Source organism: Tachysurus fulvidraco, chromosome 14, assembly GCF_022655615.1.
Source record: "Tachysurus fulvidraco isolate hzauxx_2018 chromosome 14, HZAU_PFXX_2.0, whole genome shotgun sequence".
Classification (NCBI taxonomy): Eukaryota; Metazoa; Chordata; class Actinopteri; order Siluriformes; family Bagridae; genus Tachysurus; species Tachysurus fulvidraco.
The window spans coordinates 5198761-5225808 of record NC_062531.1 but is presented as its reverse complement, the minus strand read 5'-3'; the positions used below and the strand labels follow the sequence as shown (position 1 = coordinate 5225808).

At 38.1% G+C, this 27048-nt stretch overlaps 1 protein-coding gene across 3 annotated transcripts in view; it reads right to left on the bottom strand.

The window, feature by feature from the left end:
• The window catches only part of tafa5l (TAFA chemokine like family member 5, like), an 86855-nt gene that overhangs the window by 27430 nt on the left and 32377 nt on the right, over positions 1 to 27048 (bottom strand). For 2 of the 3 annotated variants that reach the window (XM_047800029.1, XM_047800030.1), the window contains exons 4-5: positions 9222 to 9349; positions 3393 to 3437 (exon numbers count right to left, since the gene is read on the bottom strand). In XM_047800029.1, the coding sequence (XP_047655985.1) occupies positions 3393 to 3437; positions 9222 to 9349 (173 nt within the window). The remainder of the gene's footprint in view (positions 1 to 3392; positions 3438 to 9221; positions 9350 to 27048) is intronic. The other variant, XM_027151101.2, reaches the window with a different exon arrangement.

Below are 27048 nucleotides of genomic sequence, written 5' to 3'. Positions count from 1 at the left end.
GCCTGTGCTTATCTCAGGCGTCATCAGGCATCAAGGCAGGATACACCCTGGACCATCAAAGGGCACACACACACACACACACACACACACACACACACACACACACACACACACACACTCACACTCATTCACTCACACACTACGGACAATTTTCCAGAGATGCCAATCAACCTACCATGCATGTCTTTGGACCTGGGGAGGAAACCGGAGTACCCGGAGGAAACCCCCGAGGCACGGGGAGAACATGCAAACTCCACACACACAAGGTGGAGGTGGGAATCGAACCCCCAACCCTGGAGGTATGAAGCAAACGTGCTAACCACTAAGCCACCGTGCCCCCCAACATTTCATTCATTCGCTAAAAAAAGAACAATGGATCTTTATCAGGAAACATGATTTGAAACAAATATCGGTATGAAGTCTATTCTCATTCAAATCCTATTAATAAATTAGTTTATTAGCTGATTGTGAACAGGCTTATTGTACTCTGTTGCTCATAGTAGTTAAGACGATATTCTGTTTCGAATGTTGCTGTTTTTTTGTTTGTTTGTCAAAAGGTTATATATATTTATATAAGTTGCAGGATTCAAATTTACTTATTTACACTTCATATAAATATAAAAAGCATACGATACGACAGAAAATGACGCACTTAAATACATTTCATTACAACTCAAAGTGCACTTCAGTGTTTCTAGTAGGCTTTAGACTTTTATTTGCATTAATTAAATATCGTTAGTATTCTAAGTACATTGTAAGAATTTATAAATACATATATGTATAAAATTGTTTTGTTGTTTTTTTCACTTGGGTCATGGCACCATGATGTAGTTTGTTTACAGCCTAACTGTAACCTTTTGCTGATTGTACTTCGGCTTTACAATGAATAAAAGTTGTGTTCATTTGTGAAGATTAGCTTGATGAACAAATAGCATAATGGTTATAAACTTTTGATAGTCACACAGATAATTGCTGCAAAAATGGAAAAATCCTATTGGCTTTTCATTCATTTTCTACCGCTTATCTGAACTTCTCGGGTCACGGAAAGCCTGTGCCCATCACAGGCGTCATTGGGCTTCGAGGCAGGATACACCCTGGACGGAGTGCCAACCCATCGCAGGGCACACACACACTCTCATTCACTCATACACTACGAACAATTTTCCAGAGATGCCAATCAACCTACCATGCATGTCTTTGGACCGGGGGAGGAAACCGGAGTACCCGGAGGAAACCCCCGAGGCACGGGGAGAACATGCAAACTCCACACACACAAGGCGGCGGCGGGAATCGAACCCCCAACCCTGGAAGTGTGAGGCGAACGTGCTAACCACTAACCTATTGGCTTTTAGTTGAGGTAATCAGAGAAATGCTAACTTCTGAGTTGGCTTTCCGGATGACAAATAGGTCGTCCCTGTAGCACTCTGTTGTCGGGAAGCGAAGCTACATCATCATAGCAACAACCGTAACCAAAAGCAGATCAGAATAACATACAATACAGCACAGAGATTTGAACGTAAATCGGAGTTGGATGTTTCATATACTGTAAGCAGGATTATGAGAGTGAAAAACAATGTATACTATACATAAAGTAGTAAAATACTAGCAGCATGAATGGGTTTTTAAATAAAAGCGATAAAAACAGGGACTATCTCTGGAGAATGAGAAGGCCTGGCATGTATGGCCTACTGCACCTCAGGGTAATGCTCTTACACCCTTCATTACACCGTGTGAGCTCCACCCAGCAATAACACTACCACAAATCTTCTGCTCTCATAACCTCACAACAACAAATCTACAATGACAACATGACAGCTCCACAGACTGCCATTAAACACAGGAAAGAAGGAAGCGCCATGAACATGCTCTCTCTCTCTCTCTCTCTCTCTCTCTCTCTCTCTCTCTCTCTCTCTCTCTCTATCGCACACACAAACACACACACACATACACATATGCATACATGCACCAAGAACATAGAATCTATATGTAATCATAAAAGTACACATCTTATACATGAGCACACACACACACACACACACACACACACACACACACACACACACACACACACACACACACACACACCTACAGACACACTGCTCTGAGCTGTCAGGCTTGATTATGTGATGTAGGAAACATGAGCATGAAATCTCCAGCAGCTGCCACAGGCGGTGAGATGCGATGCTGCTGGCTAATGTAAACTGTAACCACACACACACACACACACACACACACAAAGTGATGCTAAAACAGACAATACTTACAACAGACCACCTGCGCTCGAGATATAAAGAAGCAAATACACACACACACACACACACACACACACACACACACACACACACACACACACACACACACACTGCATATTCACAGGTGTACATAAACACAGACTATGCTGGTATGACAGCAGTGTGATTAGTAACATGATCATTTAGACAGACAATGTGATAGAACTATACTGGATGTTTCTTGCACACTACACACTTTCACCCATACTATTTTTCCTCTCTTGCCTATTCATTTATTTTTTCTGTGCATAATAAGACTTTCCAAACATTAATACTTACAGTACTTATCTTTAAATGTGGACACTTTCATTCATTCATTCATTTTCTACCGCTTATCTGAACTTCTCGGGTCACGGGGAGCCTGTGCCTATCTCAGGCGTCATCGGGCATCGAGGCAGGATACAACCTGGACGGAGTGCCAACCCATCGCAGGGCACACACACACTCTCATTCACTCACACACACACACACACACACACACACACACACACACACACACACACACACACACACACACACAATTTTCCAGAGATGCCAATCAACCTACCATGCATGTCTTTGGACCGGGGGAGGAAACCGGAGTACTCGGAGGAAACCCCTGAGGCACGGGGAGAACATGCAAACTCCACACACACAAGGCGGAGACGGGAATCGAACCCCCGACCCCGAACGTGCTAACCACTAAGCCACCGTGTCCCCCTTAAATATATACCTATTATTTAAACTATTTAATATTATATTAATTATTATTTATTATACATATCCTCTCACTTTGCCAGTGCTCTACAGTGATGTCCACTCCCTGTAGTGATGAAGCGGGCACTTCATGTCCAATTATATTAATATAACATATCTTTTAAAATCCTAACTTGTATCTCTGAAGGCCTTCTTTTAAGCAGACCTTTGTTATGCATGCTTTATCACGGGTGTTCGTCTTCGTCGGCTTGTTTTAAGTTATTTATTATTACTGTTGCACGAATATCGTCTTTAGAGAGCTTTTAATTCTCGCAAATTCATTTCTGAGATGAGTTTTTTAAATATTTAATGCACTTCTTCTCAGGGGTTAAATAAGGGGAGATTATAGGAGTTGAGCTCCTGCACCTTGTATGTGAACGGCAAGTGGAGCTGATCTGAGACCTGTGAGTCCTGTGAGGGAAATGTAAATCAGACCAGGCGTAATGGTGATAATCATATAGATTGAAAATAGGTTCAGAACACTTTATAGAGAAATACTTACAGTACAAAAATCCTGAATTGAAGCTGTTAACTGCTATATATAAAAGAATTTGACCCTAAAGGAAAACCTGTGTTTTATGGCTTTACCGTAAATCCTTCCTTTTCTTAAAGAAGCTTGTTTTATTTTCCTTTTATTTTTATTTCTCTTACCATCATCCTTAAGTCAATGCACTTTTGAATTTTATTTTTCATTTTTTTTTGTTGTTGTTGTTAAATGAACGAAATATATTCTGTGGTTAACACAAGCGCAACAAACTTGCATGCATTGTTCTACAACAACAAAAAAAAAAAACATACGTAATATCCAATTCAATTCAAAGTTTCAGTTCAAGTTTATTTGTATAGCGCTTTTTACAATAGACATTGTCTCAAAGCAGCTTTACAGAACATAAACATAGAGCAGAAGGTAGACATAATTAATGATAAAGGAAATAACGAATAATAAAAGTAATCAGAATTAACAGAATAAAAATTCTAGGTTATTATTAGATGTATATAGTTCACAATGTGTATGTATTTATTCCCCTATGAGCAAGTCTGAGGTGACTCAGGCAGCAGTGGCAAGGAAAATTGGTAAAGGAAGAAACCTTGAATTTTCTTTATTTTCATGACTATGAAAATTGTAGATTCACACTGAAGGCATCAAAACTATGAATTAACACGTGTGGAATTATATACGTACATAACAAAAAAGTGTGAAACAACTGAACATATGTCGTATTCTAGGTTCTTCAAAGTAGCCACCTTTTGCTTTGATTACTGCTTTGCACACTCTTGGCATTCTCTTGATGAGCTTCAAGAGGTCGTCACCTGAAATGGTCTTCCAACAGTCTTGAAGGAGTTCCCAGAGATGCTTAGCACTTGTTGGCCCTTTTGCCTTCACTCTGCGGTCCAGCTCACCCCAAACCATCTCGATTGGGTTCAGGTCTGGTGACTGTGGAGGCCAGGTCATCTGGTGCAGCACCCCATCACTCTCCTTCATGGTCAAATAGCCCTTACACAGCCTGGAGGTGTGTTTGGGGTCATTGTCCTGTTGAAAAGGTGGTGTGTCCCAAACTTTTGGAAGCTGTGTCCAAACTTTTGGTCTGTACTGTATATTCATATAGATAAGCACCTTGATCATTACAGATCCTTTCAGTTAAAAGATATAATCTGTTACTATTAAAGTACCAAATAAAACGAATACTGCAGTGAATTACATGGTGCATTTTTTTATATTGTTTGGAAAATGTTTTATTCATAAAAAAAAATTCTTTAACTCGCAGGCTACTTTTCACATTTATTGGTTAAAATTGATGTTTCGCTTAAACGTCTTAGACTGATAAAAAAAAACATGAAAAGTGAAAAATTCTTGAACAGTTATAATTTTTTTTTTTTGGGTATTACCACTGATGCATCATATTTTCCTCTGTATGTGTATGTGTATATTGGCCAGTGGTGGCTCAAGTAGTTAAGGCTCTAGGTTGAGGATCAAGGTTCAAGCCCCAGCACTGCCAAGCTGCCACTGTTGGGCCCTTGAGCAAGGCCCTTAACCCTCACTGCTCCAGGGTGCTGTATCATGTCTGACCCCGACCTCCAAAGTTGGGTTAAGTGAAGAAATAATTTCACTGTGCTCTAATGTATATGTGACAAAATAAAGTCTTTGATACTTATAATTTTATTTCTTAAGATTTTATGTCATTTTCTTTCTGTTGACATTCTTTCTGTTCTCTATCAGTAGTATTTCCAAGTTTATGCACAGCGACATTAAAAACACTTAAATAGTAAAATAAAAAACCCTACAATTCAATCTTCAATGATTCATTCCTTCGTATGTTCTTCTAAAAACTAGCACCATGGATACTTTTCATGGAACATGTTTAATTAAAAAAAAGTTGTTTACAGCATTGCTGTTTTCACTGATATACAGAAATATGTGCTGAGATCATTACCCAAAGAGACATACATACAGGCACACACACACACACACACACACACACACACACACACACACACACACACACACACACACACACACACACACACACACACACACACACACACACATGTCCTAGATTTGTGGGTGTGTGTCTGTATGTGTTCCTTGTATGTGAGCGTCTGAATTTGTAATGACGCTAGTATAAAAAAAGCAGCTGCAACATTAGTCATAAATTAATCATGACTGTAATTATGCATTAATCACACTAATTATGCATTCACAGTGTTGGTACTGTGTGTCTGACTCTCGATCATCCACTAAAAAGCAAAGAGCACTTCAACAGCACAGTGTTTTTCCTCTCAGACGTTCCCTGTTAACGCAAGCTACTGTAGATCATCTCGAGGTGGACTGAAATCATACATAAACAATGTGCATAGCGCTATTTATTTTTGCTAACATCTATAGGCCTATAAAGGTCATATGAAATATAATGTTTATACAGGATTTTTTTATATATATATCATCTCTGTTTTTCTCCCTGTGCAGAAACAACTGTGATTGGTCAATAGCAACAACCAATAAAAACTACAAGGCTGCCTGAGATCATGGCACATTTTTATATCTGTATTATTATATAGATTTTTTATCATTATCCTGAAAATGTGTCATGTTGTTGTGATATGTGTCTCTTCCAAGGCTTTGAGTTAACTAGATCGATTACCACAGTGAGTTAGTTAAAATAAGGATTAGTGGGTTTGTGTTGCGGAAATACGCGTCGCGGTAATGCGTTTGGATTATTGTAGAAAATAAGCTCTATTCAATTAAATCCAATTCAATGTTATTGTCTCAAAGCAGCTTTACAGAACCTAAGAAATATAGTACAAAATGTTCATTATACAAAGATTATTCATTCATTCATTCATTTTCTACCGCTTATCCGAACTTCTCGGGTCACGGGGAGCCTGTGCCTATCTCAGGCGTCATCGGGCATAAGGCAGGATACACCCTGGATGGAGTGCGAACCCATCAAAGGGCACACACACACACTCACACTCATTCACTCACACACTACAGACAATTTTCCAGAGATGCCAATCAACCTACCATGCATGTCTTTGGACCGGGGGAGGAAACCGGAGTACCCGGAGGAAACCCCCGAAGCACGGGGAGAACATGTAAACTCCACACACACAAGGCGAAGGCGGGAATCGAACCCCCAACCCTGGAGGTGTGAGGCAAATGTGCTAACCACTAAGCCGCCGTGCCCCACTATACAAAGATTAATATTATACAAAAGCTGGAGGTTAATATTACACATATTTAAATGACCAATAAAAAGTAAAACGCTAATAAATAGAACTAAACTCCAACATTACTTCTAAGCTTCTAACAACTGGGCATGTGGTAGCCTAGTGGTTATGGTGTTGGGCTACCAATCGGAAGGTTGTGAGTTCAATCCCAGGTCCACCAAGCTGCCACTGTTGGGCCCCTGAGCAAGGCCCTTAACCCTCAATTGCTCAAAAAAAGGAGATAATGTAAGTTGCTCTGGATAAGAGCGTCTGCCAAATGCTGTAAACAACTTTTTTTTAATTAAACATGTTCCATGAAAAGTATCCATGGTGCTAGTTTTTAGAAGAACATACGAAGGAATGAATCATTGAAGATTGAATTGTAGGGTTTTTTATTTTACTATTTAAGTGTTTTTAATGTCGCTGTGCATAAACTTGGAAATACTACTGATAGAGAACAGAAAGAATGTCAACAGAAAGAAAATGACATAAAATCTTAAGAAATAAAATTATAAGAATCAAAGACTTTATTTTGTCACATATACATTAGAGCACAGTGAAATTATTTCTTCACTTAACCCAACTTTGGAGGTCGGGGTCAGACATGATACAGCACCCTGGAGCAGTGAGGGTTAAGGGCCTTGCTCAAGGGCCCAACAGTGGCAGCTTGGCAGTGCTGGGGCTTGAACCCTGATCCTCAACCTAGAGCCTTAACTACTTGAGCCACCACTGGCCAATATACACATACACATACAGAGGAAAATATGATGCATCAGTGGTAATACCAAAAAAAAAAAAAATCATAACTGTTCAAGAATTTTTCACTTTTCATGTTTTTTTTATCAGTCTAAGACGTTTAAGCAAAACATCAATTTTAACCAATAAATGTGAAAAGTAGCCTGCGAGTTAAAGAATTTTTTTTTATGAATAAAACATTTTCCAAACAATATAAAAAAACGCACCATGTAATTCACTGCAGTATTCGTTTTATTTGGTACCTTAATAGTAACAGATTATATCTTTTAACTGAAAGGATCTGTAATGATCAAGGTGCTTATCTATATGAATATACAGTACAGACCAAAAGTTTGGACACAGCTTGCAAAAGTTTGGACACACCACCTTTTCAACAGGACAATGACCCCAAACACACCTCCAGGCTGTGTAAGGGCTATTTGACCATGAAGGAGAGTGATGGGGTGCTGCACCAGATGACCTGGCCTCCACAGTCACCGGACCTGAACCCAATCGAGATGGTTTGGGGTGAGCTGGACCGCAGAGTGAAGGCAAAAGGGCCAACAAGTGCTAAGCATCTCTGGGAACTCCTTCAAGACTGTTGGAAGACCATTTCAGGTGACGACCAAGAGAATGCCAAGAGTGTGCAAAGCAGTAATCAGAGCAAAAGGTGGCTACTTTGAAGAACCTAGAATACGACATATGTTCAGTTGTTTCACACTTTTTTGTTATGTACGTATATAATTCCACACGTGTTAATTCATAGTTTTGATGCCTTCAGTGTGAATCTACAATTTTCATAGTCATGAAAATAAAGAAAACTCTTTGAATGAGAAGGTGTGTCCAAACTTTTGGTCTGTACTGTATATTCAATTAAATAGATGTTAGTTTCCATTCTGTATAATTATTACTACAACAATTAAAATACTCTAACAGCGCTCCATACAGTATGTCTGAGGCTACTAGAGAATTTGTGTTTTCTAAATTAATAGAATAGTGTTTTCTAATCTCAAATGACATCAACAACTTGGGTGAAAAGTAGAATCCTAGAAGTTTTTTACATGAATTTTTGAAATTCCTGAATGTCAGAAGTTTGGGTTAAACCGTGATAGATCGATGTGCTTCAATAGAGGAGAAAAAAAAATCCCATTTTTTGGTAATATTTTCACTTCCATTTAAATGACAATGTAGAAACGATACAGAATTTTGCATTCTACAAGAAATATTTATTTTCCCTATTTCTTTAATTCATTAAAATTCTACATTGTGTTTGTTTACATTGTTAATATAGAATTTTCAAATTGAGACTTGGATTCAGACTCAGCTTTTAGTATCCAGTCTATTAAATCACATACTATCAGGTAAACAATGTTTATTTAATTAATTCAACTTAAGAGCTTTTCTTTTTCTTTTTTTTTCTTTCTTCTTTTGTCCAGTTAAGAGCTTTCAAATAATTAGGACAAAAACTTTTCTACTTTTGTAGAAAGTCACTTCAAAATAATAAAAAAAATTAAATAAATAAAAATCTCACACTGTAACTTCTAACCTTTATCTTTTCCTTAAAATGTTCTTGGTATTGTTTTTAATTGTTTTTCTTTTCTTATAACATTCCTATTATCCTTTTTTTATTTTATACTATTATTACAAGCTTTTTAATCTCAAATTAAATCCATTAGTTAAATTCAATTAGTTTTGCCTACATGCTGTATTTAAGTAACATATCATCATGATAATGAGAGTAAAAGCTCTTACTGTGACGGTTTTTATTCGTCCTCCTCCCTTGGTGCAGGTCCAGCCAGAGTGATTGAGCAGCAGGCCGCAGATTTCTCCGTCTGAACACGGGGTCATCTCACACCACTGCCTGCTTTTCACTATCCGAGCTGCACACACAAACACAAAAGGTCCCATGTTCTTGCCTCTGACAGTATGACACAGGATGTGTGTGACACATTAAAAATACAACACATGACATAGTAGATATACTGTCTATAGTAGTAAGAGCAGCTCTGCTGTATGGGTTAGAGACTGTAGCTGTGAGGAAAAGACATGAGGCAGAGATGGAGGTAGCAGAGATGAGGATGTTGAGGTTCTCTTTATGGGGTGACGAGGATGGACAGGATTAGGGACGAGAACATCAGAGGGACAGCTCAGGTTGGCTGTTTTGGGGACAAGGACAGAGAGGATAGATTGAGATGGTTTGGACATGTACAGAGGACGTAGATGGTTATATTGGTAGAAGGATGTTGGAGATGGAGCTGCCAGGTAAGAGGTCAAGAGGAAGGCCAAAGAGGAGATATTTGGATGTGTTAAATGACGACATGAAGGTAACTGGTGCGAGAGTAGAAGATAAAGTTAGGTGGAAACTGATGATTCGCTGTGGCGACCCCTAACAGGAAAAGACGAAAGTAGAAGAAAAAGAAGAAGACACGATATACCTACAGTATATAATAGCGTCTTTGAGGACAACTTCCTAATCAATACACAATTGTCAGACTTTACATGACTGTAGAAAGGACATTATTAATAATAACACTCTTTAACAGTTTATAATCACACCCTTCAGTGTCACCCAAATGAGGATGAGGTTGACTTTTGAGTCTGGTTCCTCTCAAGGTTTCTTCCTCTTCTATCTATGGGAGTTTTTCCTCACCACAGTCACCTCAGACTTGTTCATCGGGGATAAATACAAAAACATTTAAATATAAGTCTAATATCAATCTTGATGTTTTGTGTAATATTAAACTTTTTGTACTATAGTCCTAGAGGGTGCCGAAGGGTGTTTATTATGAATGATATGTGATCATGTCTTGTATGTTTTCACCCGTGCTTGATGGCTTCTTATGTGGTTTAGTATTTATACTCTTCCTCGTGTGTCGACTCTTTGTGTAGTCAACATGCTCACTATGCTGTCGCGTTCGGGTTTTGTTTTCATGTAACGTGTAATTTTATTCGTTTTTTGTGTATTCGTATTTTGTTCTGGTTATGTTCTAAAGTTTCCAAGTGCGCACATTATGGCTTGTTAAGTTTCGTCTTAAGTTACATTGTATGCCGTGATGTCTTCGTGTAATAAACCAACGTTTGCTTCTATCCTTCGTATGGGTCTGGTTGACTACGTTCTCAGACATCGTGACATTTTCTTATGTTCTGTAAAGCTGCTTTGAGACAATGTCCATTGTTAATAGTGCGATACAAATTGAATTGAATTGAACTGAACACTGTACAGCTGTTGAAACAGCAGGAACAGCGTGGTTCTGATGCAGATGTTTGAGTCTGTGCTGTATTTTTATTATTTCTGTGAGAAGTTAGCAGGTCTGCTCTGCAACAGATGTCTCAGGAGAATCTTCCAGTGATGTTTAATAGGAGAAATAAAATTTAATGAGGTTAAGATTAAGAGATAATAACCAGGTTTTTGCTGTTCTTTAGCTCATATATCTAAGAGTTTTCTTGTGTAATTAATGACAAATTTAACTGAAGTAATGGAGATGGAGTTGGTGGTGCAAATGTCGGACTCAAAGTTCCAGCATGCAGTGCAGCACCATGTAGCGGTTCCTTAATGCTAGAGCAAAGACTCGATTTAGCTAGAAAGGCAGTCTACAAACTGATTTAACCTCTTGAGACCCGAATGTCCTCATATGAGGACATAACATTTTTTCACAACTTTCATTATTGTCTATATATATTTATTGTAGCAACCTTATATGAGGACTGTTAGGTATAATTCTTTTGCGAAACTGCTTCCTTGAACACACTGATTACATTTATAGTTATCAGCTATGAAGAGAAACAGTCAGTAGAAATTGTAATGTACACAACAGTAACACACGGGTCTCAGGAGGTTAATGACATTATTAGCATTAAATTTGATGCTTTGGATGCAGCATTGCTCTGCTTCAGTAAAGATGATACTAGGAATAAATCCTTCTATTGCTGTTAGTGTATTAGCAGGTAGTCAAACAGCATCGTGGGTAATGTAGCACATGGCAATGATGACCCAATGATGTATGGATCCAACATGCAGCCTTCAATAACACAATAACACAAACAGGCATAATCATAATTAAATATGGTTAGGGCCAGAATTATTGGAAAAAATGAGTAAAATGGGTATAAAATAAAAGGTGTCATATTTTCATTATTAGAGAAATCTAGCCTTTAATTCAAGTAAACAAAACAGCGTATGGAAGTGGCACAACTGCACTTTGTACAGTCTCAATTTCTCAAAATAACATCACAAAGTCTTCTCCTATAAAGCGTGATGAGAATGAATAGAGAGGAATCTGAGACACTCTTCAGTACAGTGTCTGTCCAAACCTCCAGGGTACTAGACTCTGTCTTGTGGACATGTGTGTAAATCAGGATTATATCATGGGATTATATCATGGGATTATGATAGCAAGTTCTGAACCATTTTTTGTATAGATTTGGACATATACAGTATTTTAGATCACTCTCCTGCTGGAAGATCCAACCACGAGTCATCTGAAAACTGAAACGGACAGATTTTTATCCAAATCATCACAGATCCTCTACTTACAGTACTGTAACAGAGTGAACAGAGTATAACAATCCTTCTTTTTGACAAAATCAATCCGAGTGTTTGTTTCCAAAGTGCTTTATATTTGTCTGATTTGAACAGAACCTTGTTCTAGTCGATGCTGCACTAGAATCTTGATGTGCAAAATGCTTGAACGAGTGCAAAAGCTTTTCTTCCAGCATATTTTCCAAATGGTTTCTTGGCTTTGAGGTGGCATCTAATCGGATCTATATTTGGGGAATTGGTGACTCTTTCTTCTCATACTCATTCTTCTGCAAAACAAATATACCAGCTTTGATCATTCTTGCCTTTCTAAGCCTTCTCCTCATTGTGTTTGGAGGAAAAATACACTTCCTTCCTCTTCCAGAAATATCCTTTATCACTCTAGTTGGGTTGAATTTCTTCCCCATTTTTTCAAAGTCAACAAACATTTGTGTCATTTCAATTCTGTATTAAGACTCAAAGAACTTCTCCTCTGTATCATATCATATTCATACTCTAATGAAATAAACAGCTCCTTAATGACTGCTTGCGAATTTCTCAGGTGAGCCCCATACTTGTTTATCCTCTATATTAGCTCTCTCACTCTCTCACTCACTCATTTTCTACCGCTTATCCGAACTACTCGGGTCACGGGGAGCCTGTGCCTATCTCAGGCGTCATCGGGCATCAAGGCAGGATACACCCTGGATGGAGTGCCAACCCATCGCAGGGCACACACACTGTCATTCACTCACACACTCACACACTATGGACAATTTTTCCAGAGATGCCAATCAACCTACCATGCATGTCTTTGAACCGGGGGAGGAAACCGGAGTACCCGGAGGAAACCCCCAAGGCACGCGGAGAACATGCAAACCCCACACACACAAGGCGAAGGCACGAATCGAAACCCGACCCTGGAGCTGTGAGGCGAACGTGCTAACCACTAAGCCGCCGTGACCCCCCCCCTCTATATTATCTTTTAATTAAAAAGTAAATACAAGTTCTATACAGCCTCTGGAACTGGCATTCCTTTGTCCCAATTCATTCCAAATTTCTCGGTTAAATCCTTACTCCCTTCACTTGGTTCTAAACAAGTTTTTCATTTTTTTTTTTTTTTACCTGAGGCCTGTTTTCGGGTTGCATTTTCCCATCACCCTGCCTACCAGCTATCAGCATCACTAAACACAGGGTCACAATACTCTAGACACAGAAACCCAACAGTATCTTGACTAATCATTATAACAGACTTACAGCAAGTAAGTAATTCTTTTGTTTATTCTGATTGTAAAGTCAGATAATCGATGTATATTCTGTCTGGCAGAATTTATCACTTTAAAGTAAGAAAGGGTTAAGAAGAAATATATTGTAGAAATAATGTAATCCAGGCAATTCAATTCTAACAGTTAAATGAAATAATATGATGGGCTAAAAAAGGCCATTTAGAATCTTTAAGCTTTTTAAGGGCTCTCTTTTTTTTTTTAAGCTTATAATATGTTCTTTGTAAGCGCAGCTCTTCATTATACAGTATACAGTTATCTGCTGCATTCAAGATCGGCATTCATGATCTATAATGAAGAAGATTAATGTTAGAAAGATTTACCAAAGTCAACAAAAAGCTACCTCTACCGTCTGCTGAGGATTCTGTATGATTTTCTTTCCCCCCGAAAGAGCTTTACAAGCCGTATATCGATCCGTATACCCAGCGAACACCGTACACCCTTTCATCCATGGTTGTCATAACTATAAGCGTGATCTTGCTGGCACATACCCTTTTGTTTTGTTTAGTAAGCAGGGAAACCAAAATGAAGCAGCATGTTTTTAAACCTACACAGAACAAAGCTTTAAGGAGCAGGCCAAGCTCAGCAAACCCATGGGAAAGAAGAGCTATCATATGCAGGCAGCTTCAAATAAACAATCTTTTCTCGGAGGGACAGTAAACAAACAAACAAAAAAAAGCACAATGCAATCGCTCAGTAATAAAAAAAACAAAACAAAGTAAAACAAAACAACGTAAATGTTATTTCACGTCATTTGTTCCAGCGCACTCAATTCCGATTGGAGAGAAGGTGATAATTTTCTATAACAGCGTGCCTAGGACAGGAATTTGGCTGCAAAGCAAACCATGGGTTCATTTTTAATTCGGCACATTATTATTTCTTCAGGTACAGCTAACACAGGGTATCAGAGACACTCCCAAAATGTACATTTTTTGGTGAGAGAAAGATTTTCTGGTTTTTGGGGAGTTTAATATGGCAAAATCTTCAAGTCAGAGGAAGTTCTTGGGGGTTTTGTGGTAATATGATGCTTATTTTTTATCATAATAACTTCAAGAGAGAAAAAACAAATATAATTCACATCTATTACAGCATAGCTGAAAGCTGAAAGTGACAGTGACAGTGACGTACGGCTAAGTACGGTGACCCATACTCAGAATTCCTTCTCTGCATTTAACCCATCCAAAGTGCACACACACACAGCAGTGATCCCACACACACCGTGAACACACACACCCGGCGCAGTGGGCAGCCATTTATGCTGCAGCACCCGGGGAGCAGTTGGGGGGGTTCGGTGCCTTGCTCCTCACACCTCAGTCGTGGCTGGCCCGAGACTCGAACCCACAACCTTAGGGTTAGGAGTCAGACTCTCTAACCATTAGGCCACTACTTCCCCAGCATAAGTGATAGTATAAACATGAAATTTAAATAGAATAATGTGTCATTATTTAATCCATAAATAAACCTGGTTTTAAAGGAGAGGAAGGAACAAAAAAAGTCAGTACAATTGTATTGTATTTCACAGAAGGTCAATGAAGGCCACTGGTTTATTTTTTTAGTTACAACATATCAAGAGGTTGTTGTGTTTCATCCTTTACTTAATGCGTTCATAGCCAAGACCGTGTTAATACCGTGAATAGGTTCTATGTGCTGAAGATATGATTGTGGCCATGAATAACTAGTTTTCACTGAAACCACAATAAAATTAAACTTGGCAAATTAACTCAGGGTTATGAGAATCCATGTGCCTGTGGAGGAAATTTAACACTGTAGAATTTTAACATTAGACACCAGGATACGGAGAACTGCCAAGGCCACACACCTGATAAACACCCAGGCACTGATAAGTTTATCCCTACTTAGCCAGCTGATTCTCAAATTCATCAGCTCATTAAAAAGCCCCTAGGTTGAATCAGGCGTAGTGAAAAACAAATAAGGAAACAAAACAAAAAAGCCCTGATGCAGAGAAAGAAACTATGGAACTGACTGAAATTAGTTTTGGCTGTGTAATTTGGCCTAGGCTTACGCTGCATTCAAGACCAAGTGGGAACTAGTGAGAAATCCAATTTGAGTAATTTCCACTCGGAATGTTGCTTAATTTCTCAGAGTTGCAAATCATTTATGGCTCAGTGGTTAAAATGTTGGAATACTGGGAGAAAGATTATGATTTCAAATCCCAGAACTGTCAAGTTTCCACTGCTGGGCCTTTCAGCAAGGCCCTTAACCATCAGCTGTTAAGTGTGTCTATCAAATGCTGTAAATATTATTTTATTAAAAAATTATTTAACCTTTATTTAACCAGATATGTCTCATTGAGATATAGAATCTCTTATTCAAGACAAACCTGGCCAAAATAGCAGAACAAATTAAATCACACAATCACAAAACAAAAAACAAAAAGACAAAAGACAACTCAAGTGCAATTCAATTGAAATAAAAGTGTCATTAATTAAAACATTTGCAAGTGTGAATGGACTCATGTTCTATAGATTTAACATAATGTTTAAAATCATTTAAGGAAATTAGACACTATAGCTTTAGTGATTTCTGTAGTTCATTCCAAGTTGAAGGTGAAAAAAAACAACAAAAAAGCCTTTTTAAACAACTCTGTCCTAGCTTGAGGAACATTTAATGAAATAATTTTCTGGGACCGTAAACCATAAGTACTCTGAAAGCATCATAAGTATAACATATACAGTACTATGCAAAAGTTTTAGGCAGGTGTGAAAAAATGCTATAAACAAAGAATGCTTTCAGACATATAAATAATACAAACCAGCATGAAGCGATGGCACGGCCCCCAAAGAGCCCTGATCTCGACGTCATCGAGTGTGTCTGGGATTACATGAAGAGACAGAAGGATGTGAGAAAGCCAACATCCACAGAAGATCTGTGGTTAGTTCTCCAAGATGTTTGGAACAACCTACTGTACCAGCCGAGTTCCTTCAAAAACTGTGTGCAAGTGTAGCTAGAAGAATTGCTGCTGTTTTGAAGGCAAAGGCAGGTCACACCAAATTTTGATCTGATTTAGATTTCTCTTTTGTTCATTCACTGCATTTTGTTCATTTATGAAAATAAATGTTTAACACTTCTATTTTTGAAAGCATTCTTTGTTTACAGCTTTTTTTCACACCTGCCTAAAACGTTTGCACAGTACTGTATAACAGTAACCTTTTCACTAAAATCTATTTCTGAATGATAGATTTTAAGACCACAATCTACAGTACAGGTAAAAGTTGCAAAGTTGCTTTGTAAAGGATTTTTCGTCAAACTAAGGTCTAAGGAGTCGTATTAATGCTGAATTATCATCGCCAACATCCTTCATTGGCTTTTAAAATGAATGAATCATTAACTAAACAACACTTTTGGGTGCTTTTCAAGGCTGTTTTGGAGACTGTTATCCACACAGATGCTAATCAGGCATTTGGCTTACAGTGAGCGTCCATTTTTAATGACCTCAAACAGTTTGAGAATCGTGTTGCTGTTATATCGTTAAATATAACACTTTCTGTTGGGTAATGTTTGCCTTCACATTGTGAATGAACCCTAATCTAATTGCACATCATGCAACATTATAAAACAAAGCATATTGCACATTCTCATTCTATTACATCATATTTCTTTTTTTTTTTTAACTTCTTTATTAAATTCAATGTAGTTATATGCACAGTCTATGAGGAGTAGTCCGGGTTTTCCATACTACCGGAAGAAGGAATTTTTAAAGCAGGAAAAAACATTAATCTAAAATCAAGGCTACGTGGACTTACAGTACAGAACAAAAGTTTGGACACACATTCCAAAAGTTTGGACACACCACCTTTTCACCAGGACAATGACCCCAAACACACCTCCAGGCTGTGTAAGGGCTATTTGACCATGAAGGAGAGTGATGGGGTGCTGCACCAGATGACCTGGCCTCCACAGTCACCGGACCTGAACCCGATCGAGATGGTTTGGGGTGAGCTGGACCGCAGAGTGAAGGCAAAAGGGCCAACAAGTGCTAAGCATCTCTGGGAACTCCTTCAAGACTGATGGAAGACCATTTCAGGTGACGACCTCTTGAAGCTCATCAAGAGAATGCCAAGCGTGTGCAAAGCAGTAACCAAAGCAAAAGGTGGCTACTTTGAAGAACCTAGAATATGACATATTTTCCGTTGTTTCACACTTTTTTGTTATGTACGTATATAATTCCACACGTGTTAATTCATAGTTTTGATGCCTTTAGTGTGAATCTACAATTTTCATAGTCATGAAAATAAAGAAAACTCTTTGACTGAGAAGGTGTGTCCAAACTTTTGGTCTGTACTGTATGTTTGCAGAATAGACCAAGCGTTGGTCGAAGAGGTTGGAAAAAGTGACAAGAAGGCAGCCTGTTTTGTGCTCTTTTCTAGCCTTCCAAAGGAAATTTCAAGTCAACGAATGCACACAAGCTGGGAAATGCATATGATTTTATGCCAATTGGGATCTATAAGGTATGTATGAGGAATTTTGATCTATTTTTACTACTATGTACTGTATACACTACTTTGTCCTCTTCAAATCTTTGTTTGATGGACAGTCTGTAAACAGCTAGGAGTGTTGAAGAAGTTCCCTTCTAAAAGATTACCGAACACCACCTCTTGGATTGCCACCCAAAATAAAGAAATAACTGCAGAATTTTTGACAATCATTTTTCAAATAAACTACAAAAGATAGGCATAAATATACATATAAGTATATAGAATAGGCTTAAGCACCGTTCTCTATGCTTTGAGAAGTATAATTCTTACAGAAGTGTCATTCAAAGTACATTTTAATCATTTATATTTTAAGACTAGGCTTGTAAGGGCCTTCCATGGAAAACTTGGCATAAATTAATCTTAGCCTTGGAGGAATCCATACAGTAAAAGCCAGCTCTCCACTGGCTATCATTTTTTAGTCTAATTTGTGTCCAGGGAAAGTATGTACGCTTCTTGCTGCTTCATTTATTCTGAAAAAAGAGAGAAATAAGATAGAGAGCGAGAGAGAGAGAAAGAGAGAGAGAGGCCAGAGACCTCCAGCCTTAATCTCCTCCACCCCAAACTCCATCAGCACAAACGTCATTTCTTCTGAGCTCCAGCTGAATCCAAAACACAGCAACACTGGGAAATCCATGGCCAAATGAAGACAGATGGTAGCGTCTCTGCCATTTCAGACAGTTAGCACGAGCTTCCCTGGGCACCTGCCCACACCAGATAGACTCTTACAGCTTCTGCCTGCATTTCAGACAAGATATTTATGACCAAAAGAGACGAAATTATCTTCCATCTTCTGTGATAAACACATTTTAGCTTTGAAATTGTAATCCCCAAACACAGTCTCAGCAGTCTACAGTCTTCTGCATTTAGGTCCGTTTCAGATATGATGTAAAAATTCGATCAACCTAATTAGCTCATTGTACAAAATATGCCTTGAATATGTTTATGACCAAAATACATCTCCATCTAGGCCACCCAGGGAAAACAGATCAGTGGTTTAAAGCCAGCTTAGATGGCTTTATTTATTTCTGGATGCTTTAGGCCTAATTTACCTTTGAAAGATGCAAATCTCTTTGGCTGGAATATACAGTATACAAATGCTCAGCCAGAGACCGCACAGCATGTTGTTGGACTCAGCAGCAGCTCCCAATAGCGTGGTATTTGTAACATTTTGTTTATCCTACATTTGTTGTAACAGACACATTTATATGCCTTACATATGGAACTTTAAATTTAATGCTGGAAGGATTTCTTAACAGACATGCCAACTGATATATTGTGTTAGCGTCGGCAACCTTGTATTGAGGTTGATACAAATCTGTACATGAATATAGAAAAATCAAGGAGCGTATGTCTGTGAATACAGTGTCATGCCTGTCTGAAACTGCCAGCCAAAATATTTTACCTACCTACTTATACTTAACAGTGAAAGACAAAAAAAAATAAAACAAATAAAATCTGTCATATAACAAAAATATCATATACCAAGTGAGCACATTAAAGGTTGTGAACATGTAAATATGTAAATACCCTCTAAATACCATTAATCATGTCAGGTTGGGGCTGAACACCTCCCACGGCAACTGGATCCTGGACTTCCTGACTGGGAGACCTCAGTCAATCCTGATCGGGAACAGCATCTCCAGCACCACCACACTGCTGTTCACCTTGCTAACTCACGACTGTGTAGTAATGCACAGATCAAACCATATCATCAAGTTCGTAGATGACATGACCATGGTGGGTCTCATCAGCAAGAACGACGAGTCAGCATACAGAGAGGAGGTGCAACAGCTAACTGCCTGGTGTAGAGCCAACAACCTGTCTCTGAATGTTGAAAAACTAAAGAGCACAGAGCGACCACTCACCATTGAACATCGAAGGATCTTCTGTAGAGATCGTCAAGAGCACCAAATTTCTTGGTGTTCATCTAGCGGAAAACTTCACCTGGTCATACAACACCAGCTCCATCACCAAGAAAGCCCAGCAGCATCGCTACTTCTTACGAAGACTGAGAAAAGCATCTCCCTCCCCCCCATCCTGATTATGTTTTACAGAGGGACCATTGAGAGCATTTCTGAGCAGCTGCATGACGGTCTGATTTGGGAACTGCACCATCTTGGATCGCAAGACCCTGCAGCGGATAGTGAGAACAGTTGAGAAGATCGTTGGAGTCTGTCTTCCCTTTATCATGGACATTTACATTTACACTACACGCTGCATCCGCAAAGCCAACAACATTGTGGGTGATCTCACACACTTCGTCACCCTCCGAAGCATTCTTGTGGAAATGGTAATGGTTTCATGTAATGGTTTCTTTCCACAAGCCTTCAGACTCCGCAATAACTGATCTGAACTGTACCGAGCACAATCCACACACACACACACACACACACACACACACACACACACACACACACACACACACACACACACACACACACACACACACACACACACACAATCGACTGTATGGACTGCAAGGACCTACACCAAATACACACTCTTCCAATATACATCCATGTACACAGCACCACCACATCAAACTGTTGTAATACATGATGTTTTTGCACACAGTTTTTGCTCGTTGTACATGCTGTCTTGCACGTCATTGCTATTTTGCAAAATACAATACAATACCTCATATAACTGCTGCTATTATATAAAGTGTTCATTCCAGTATTTCTGCACATACAATATAGAACATACAGTATGTACACTGGTCAGCGCTGCTTTTGTGTATTGTCTTTTGCGTGATATCTTGTATTTTTGTTTGCACTTTTGTCCTGCGCTGTCTTTTTGTCTTTTGTCTTGCACTGTTTGCACCAGGTTGCACAGATGCACTTTATGTGGCTAGGACTGACTTACTTAGAAAACCCTTTCAGAAGCCACAGCAAAGAAAATTATAAACATTTGTGAACTCTTGTGGACCCTGTCACGTTAGCTCATGTTTGCAAGCTGGCAAGCTTTAGAAATGTAATATATTATAAATTAAAAATTCATAAATATGCCTTCAGAAATTCTAGTCTTTTAGCTCGTACTAGCATTAATGATTAAGGCTGATAATATTCACAAATATTTACAATATTCTCTCACAAATCTTGTTAGATTTAGCTGATATTAGCTAAAGTTGCCTGTGTTTACTAGTAAAGATTTTTAAGATTAATTAGAAGTTAAAATTCTGTCAGAAAACCAGTCGAATTAGCTTATATCAGCTACGTTGGCATTTGTTTACTAGTGGAGATTTGTAACATCCACTAAGAGTTAACATTCTCTCAGAAATCCTGTCAGATTAGCTGATATTAGCTACAGTTGCCTGTGTTTGCTAGTAAAATCCATTGGGAGTGGAATAATGTCAGATTAGCTTGTACTAGCTAGCTAGTAGATAATGATCTTATGTCATTTCAAAGGGGCAGAATTCAACACACATTTACTGTAAATTTATGGAGGTTTTTTCAGCTTATGCTCTTACAAATGATTTCCTCAAGGGCTATTTAATTAGTTGAGTCCTTAGCTTCCTAAAGGGGGATTTAATCTGAAGTCTCTCTGATAGAGAAGCTCTCTGTTGTAAGGCTCTAAAAAGTCAAGGTTCGTTTCACTTTTTAAATTTTTTTTTTAAAGCACAATGATTACATGTTTAAAAAAAGTACGTTTAATAGTCTATTTCATGTGTTTATAAAAAGAAAACATTATTTGTAATTGGTGGAAATGAACAAACTGGGTTCAAACAAATCACAGTGGTATTGGACACGATCACAACTATAATTTTTATGGGAGAGATGCAGGATTTTAAAAAAAATTAACAATTTATAGTGCCTATTTTTACATATAGCAAAACAAAACAAAAAAATCAGCTAATTTTGCATTAGTTTAGTGCAGGTGTGAAGATGTTTATACAGACATACTATCATCGTGAGCACCGTGCAGGCTGCCTCATGGGAAGCCACAAACCTCTGGCATCGTTAGCTGCGTGTAGGTGGCAGAAATGTCCCTGTTTAAGGAATTCTCCCAGTTTGGTGCTTATTGTATATAGGGCAGGCAAACAGAAAAGTCGCAACACACATTCAGGGATGCAAGAACAGCAGTACAAAAGCTCCAGAGAGGAGAGCGGGCCACCCACTGATACACTGCCAGAGCAATAAGCGTTTCCGTGGAACAACGGATAAGATCTCAGGAGGCCACAGAGGGATGTGACTCATCACTGTGCTGACACACGACTGCTTAGAGATTCCTTGCTTCCCAGTGGCTGCTTAAATGCAGCACATGAGCTATCATTCTCCTTCTCTCTGATCTGAAAGCCCCCTACTGCTGAGAATCCTGTCTTCCTAAATCCTGACACCCAGCCTGCCATCTGTCCCTTGGCACCACCTGCTAAGCCCTTACCTAAAAACTCTCATGCACAAAGGAAATGATGGGAAAAAATAGATGAATGAATAGACGAATGGATGAGCAGACACAAGCAGATGAACAGAAGAACAAATTGCATAGACAAAATGAGTTTTTTCCTCATTGCTACACTGCAGAACACTCGTGTGTGTGTGTGCGTGTGTGTGTGTGTGTGTGTGTGTGTTGTAAAAAGAAGTCTGCATGAGCAACAGGCCTTAATGGCCTTCCACTAATGAAGCATGAACACAGCAGCAAAAGCCAATAAAAACCAATTTCCCCCAGCTGTAATTATACCAGTCTCTTAGTTAATTACGCTGGTCTTGGCGTTGCAAAAAGACGCTAACGTCCTTAGCAAGGAGTTAAAAGGAGCTGCATTATTAAAACACTACACTTGTCTAAATGAGCAAAGGCTCACACATTCTAAGAGGAAGAGAGATTGAGAGAGTCTCAAATTCTTCCATAATGGACAAGACACTTCAGCTGAAATTCAATTAAATACTTGGATTATTAATAATGTTGTAAAACAAAAACAAATATTTCACACAATGCCTGTATTCCACCAAGTCTAAGTTTTAGCAACTACTCTATAAAATTCCCTGAACATTTTTAAATTCTCAAATTGGATCGGAAACTAGAATTTGAACGTAAAATATTTCTCTTTGTAAACAAACAAACAAACAAACAAAAAATAAATATTACGAAAAGTGTTCTGAAATGTAATGCATTGGTCATTGTTTCCGATTTTACTCATGAATATTTGATTTCTAGATTTTGTCAAATGTAATAAATTAAACATAAATGAACATTTTATTTATTTTATTTTTCTCAATCATTTTATGAGAAAAACATTCATTTCCTGTTTTAGTGTGCCATTTTTCACAGTAATGCCTAATTTCAAGTATACGGTCACAGAATTATTTCTATTTTTATTGGATTGTAACTATGTAAATTTTATTTTCTATTTTAATTTCTGTTCTGTTCTATTCTATTCCACTTATGTCACAGATCATCAAAAATCATTTAACTACATGTTGTACTTTGTATGGTTGTGTATGACAAATTAAAATCTGAATTTATTAAAAAAATATTTAAAAAAAAAATTCCTGTTTTAGTGTACAATTTCACATTAATTACCACAGAATTAAACAAGTACACATGTAACTATAAATACATGGGCACACAATATTCTATTTTAATAGTATTTTCATTTCTTTTTATTGAGTTATGTCTCCGACAGTCAAATCTCTCTCTTTCTCTCTCTCTCTACCTTATGAGATGAAGCCAGCGCTTGATCCTGACACATGGTTACTAGTGTGGTTCCTTTCATCCTCCAGACCTGCCTAACTCATCCTGATACTCAACATCTGCCTGGAGCTTCTCCTCTTTATCATGACTCACTTTATCCCGCATGGAAAACCGCTTCTTCTCTGGATAGTCTTACCTGGATACTGTAAAGCCTTTAAAGTCTAAACACTGCTGCTGTCATTATGAAGACTAGAATGCTCATTCTGACCATCATTCCAGCACACAGGACTCTCTGACAGTATTTATAGTACACGTGTAGGTGGGCATTCAAAGAGATTCACATTCACGCTATGCGTTGTCACTAAGAAGAGGATGGGTTTCTCTGCTGAGTTGTAAAGGATTCTTCCTGGTATCATCTCAAGCAGTGTTTTTTTTTTTTTTACCACTCTCAGCTCTGGCATGGTGTGTGAAGATTCTCAGTCATACCGATGCGGTTATCTCTTGTAGTTGAATCATATCAACTGTACTGAAGAAGCTGCTTGGATGAGAAACGTTGATGAAATGTTTTGATCTAACTATAAAGAAGTCCAGTTGATCTGACTCAATTTCCTCTCGCTTGGTCGTTAAGGATCTAAAGCTACATCCGGATTTCTGTAAGGCTGCGCTGTCATATGTCTTCATGTGTTTACAAGACAAGCATCTTTACAGTATTTGCACCAAGAATCACACAGACTCTACTATATACGCTACTGCATGTGCTGTTTTATTGTACTGTTGTTTATCATGTACTGTTGGCACAAATTTGCACACATGCACTTATGTGAATGAGTTTGTTTTACTTTTTATGATGTTTTTCTGTAATTCCTAATAATTAGCTACTGTATATATTTTTGAAAATACATGACTTGACTCCTGACAGTGTTAATAAGTGATATATAAATAAAACTGAACTGAAGTGAGAGAGACAACACAGACTGTGTTACACAAGTCGTGATCGGCTCTTGGGAGTTATTAGACGTAACAACTAATTAAGCTGAACAGACATTAGTATGCTGAGTCACATATCATGTAATACTATGTTGAGCAATATTCTGTACACAACAGGAACATTTTAATATTTAAAATAAACAGTTTCTATGTTTTTATGGTTCAATAATCTCATAGGTTCAATGAGAGCTCTTGGAGTTATTATTATGATTATTATTATGATTATTATTATTATTATTATTATTATTATTATTATCATTATTTCTTCTTTAGGTCATAATTCAAAATTAGTTTCTATGCTACATGCACTCAAGTACAATACGAATAATACAAGTATAATGCAGAGAAAATGAGAAAAAGAGCAAGATCGATCGCCAAAGCAGTCCGAAAGGCCAGAAGAAAAAGCCAGGCCTTTGCAGAAACCTGTAATTTCTCATTGCTAGAATCTTTTACTTAAAGCTGAGACGCAATTATGTTTTGTTGTACTGATATCAAAAGTATTTTCATGGTCTTTTGGCTAAACGACTAAACATAATTTCACACCACTCCATTTCCTAACCTATTTCCTTTCTGAATATGTTTTTATTTACCGAACATTAACTAATAACTAAAAAAGGTCTAGAGAGTAATAAATGGTAAAAAAAAATAATAGGGACTCTGTCTGTCGGTATGAATGGTTATAGATATGGGAGATATGGATCACGTTCTCAAAGTTCTGCACTATTTCTTAGACGTCAGCATGAAGCCGCTGTTCCTGTCTGGAAGATCTGAAATCCATGTGGTTTGCCTACGATTTTTCAGCAGAGACTCGACTGGAGTGGAATCAGATTTTCAAGTACTGACAGCATCTAGATTCTGGCTCTTGCTCAGTACAGTCACATAATCATCACTCAGATTTTCCCCTCTGACCGGTGAGGCTATTAGCAAACACATTTGTGGCCCTGTGATGATGGCAATATTAGCTCCATCCTGGCCAGTAAGTCATTTGCACTGAATTATGAACAAAGCTCCTACTCTGAAACGGAGCTGCTATTGCCTACAAATTGATGCTACAATTCAAGCTACTGGAGAGAAGCTTCTGAATCCCAATTGCCTTGATGTCTTGCCATGATTTGGTCTGAACATTCAAAATGTCTTCATTTTTGCTTTCATGATATGCAAATCGATTTTCCTCGGGATCTTCTGCATGTCGAATTAAAGCTTCAAAGGCAAATCTTGTTTCTAATAAATAAGGTGACAAACGCATCATTGCATTACACTGCAAACTAAATACAGCAGGTGAGCCTGGTGTCTAATATACGGTGCATATGCTGAGAGAGAGGGAAAAAAAAGAATAATGGAAAAGTTCTCACTTTAGTGCCTTGCTTTCAGATAGAAACAGCTTTCCTCTAGATTATAAGCCAAAAACGAGAAAAAAAGACCAAAGGACCGAGTACGCAAGCAAGCTTATTTACTAGGAGGGTCAATAGAGGATTGCATCTTTTATCAAGCTAAAAGGAAATATATATATATTTTATGTTGCTAGGAAACCAGAAATCACAAAAGACTTCCTGTTACAACTGTTACAAAGTGCAGATCTGGAGACTCCTTCCTTCCTTTGAGCAATTTCTTCTTAGGACGTTAAAATATAAATATTAAAGCAAAAATCTATAAGAATTAGGATTAGGGATGGAACAAATTGTATCACAGAACAAGCCCTTGATTCAATTAGGAAAATTTTAATTCTATGCTCTGATGATTCTGATTCTGACGTTCTCAGGATCAGTGATTTGAACGTACTGATATACTCTATATATTTAGACAAATCATGGTATTCAAATTAAAAGCGCATTTAATATTTGTACATGCTTTTATTTGACGTGACTTGCAAATGAGACAATGTCTAATCTAAAGAGGCTCAAGGGTATAACGTTAGCTTTTTGTCTTCCAGGAGCTAGCAGAGAACCTTCACTACATTACTGTAGAGACTCACCGATTCATGTTTCACGTATTACACTGATCTCTATGCCAAAATCCTCACAATACAAATAAGCTCACATGGATTACAAATACCTGTTAGTCCACATAAATAATAAACGGGACTGGTCTAAGAAGCTGTCTACAAGAAGGGCCAGCACTGCGTCTATTTTCTGAGAAGGCTGGGGACGATGCTGAAGATGTTCTACGAGTCTGTGGTAGCCAGTGCTATCTTTTTTTTGCTGTTGCATGCTGATGAAGGTAGCTGATGCCAACAGACTCAACAAACTCATCACTAAGGCTGGTTGATGTTATGGGGGTGGAGCTGGAATCTCTGACTGTAGTGCCAGAAAAATAGGATGTCTTTTAAGATACTGCCCATCTCAGACAACATCTTCTACCTGTTCTGTAATGTCCTGGACGAATACCGGCGTACGTTCGGTCGCAGACTCATTAAACCAAGGTACTTCACAGAGCGACACAGGAAATCCTTCCTACCTGTCTGTCTATCAGACTTTATTATTCCTCAGTACAACAACATATCTCACTGTCCAACAATACACCTTTACCTTTTTAGTTATTTTTAAATCCTACTTTTATTTATAGTGTTTGTATATATTATCTTAGTGCATATGTCTTATTCTTCATTCTTTTTATACAGAATTCTATATTTGGTTATATTCTTATTTTGGTGACTTATTTTGGAGCTGAGG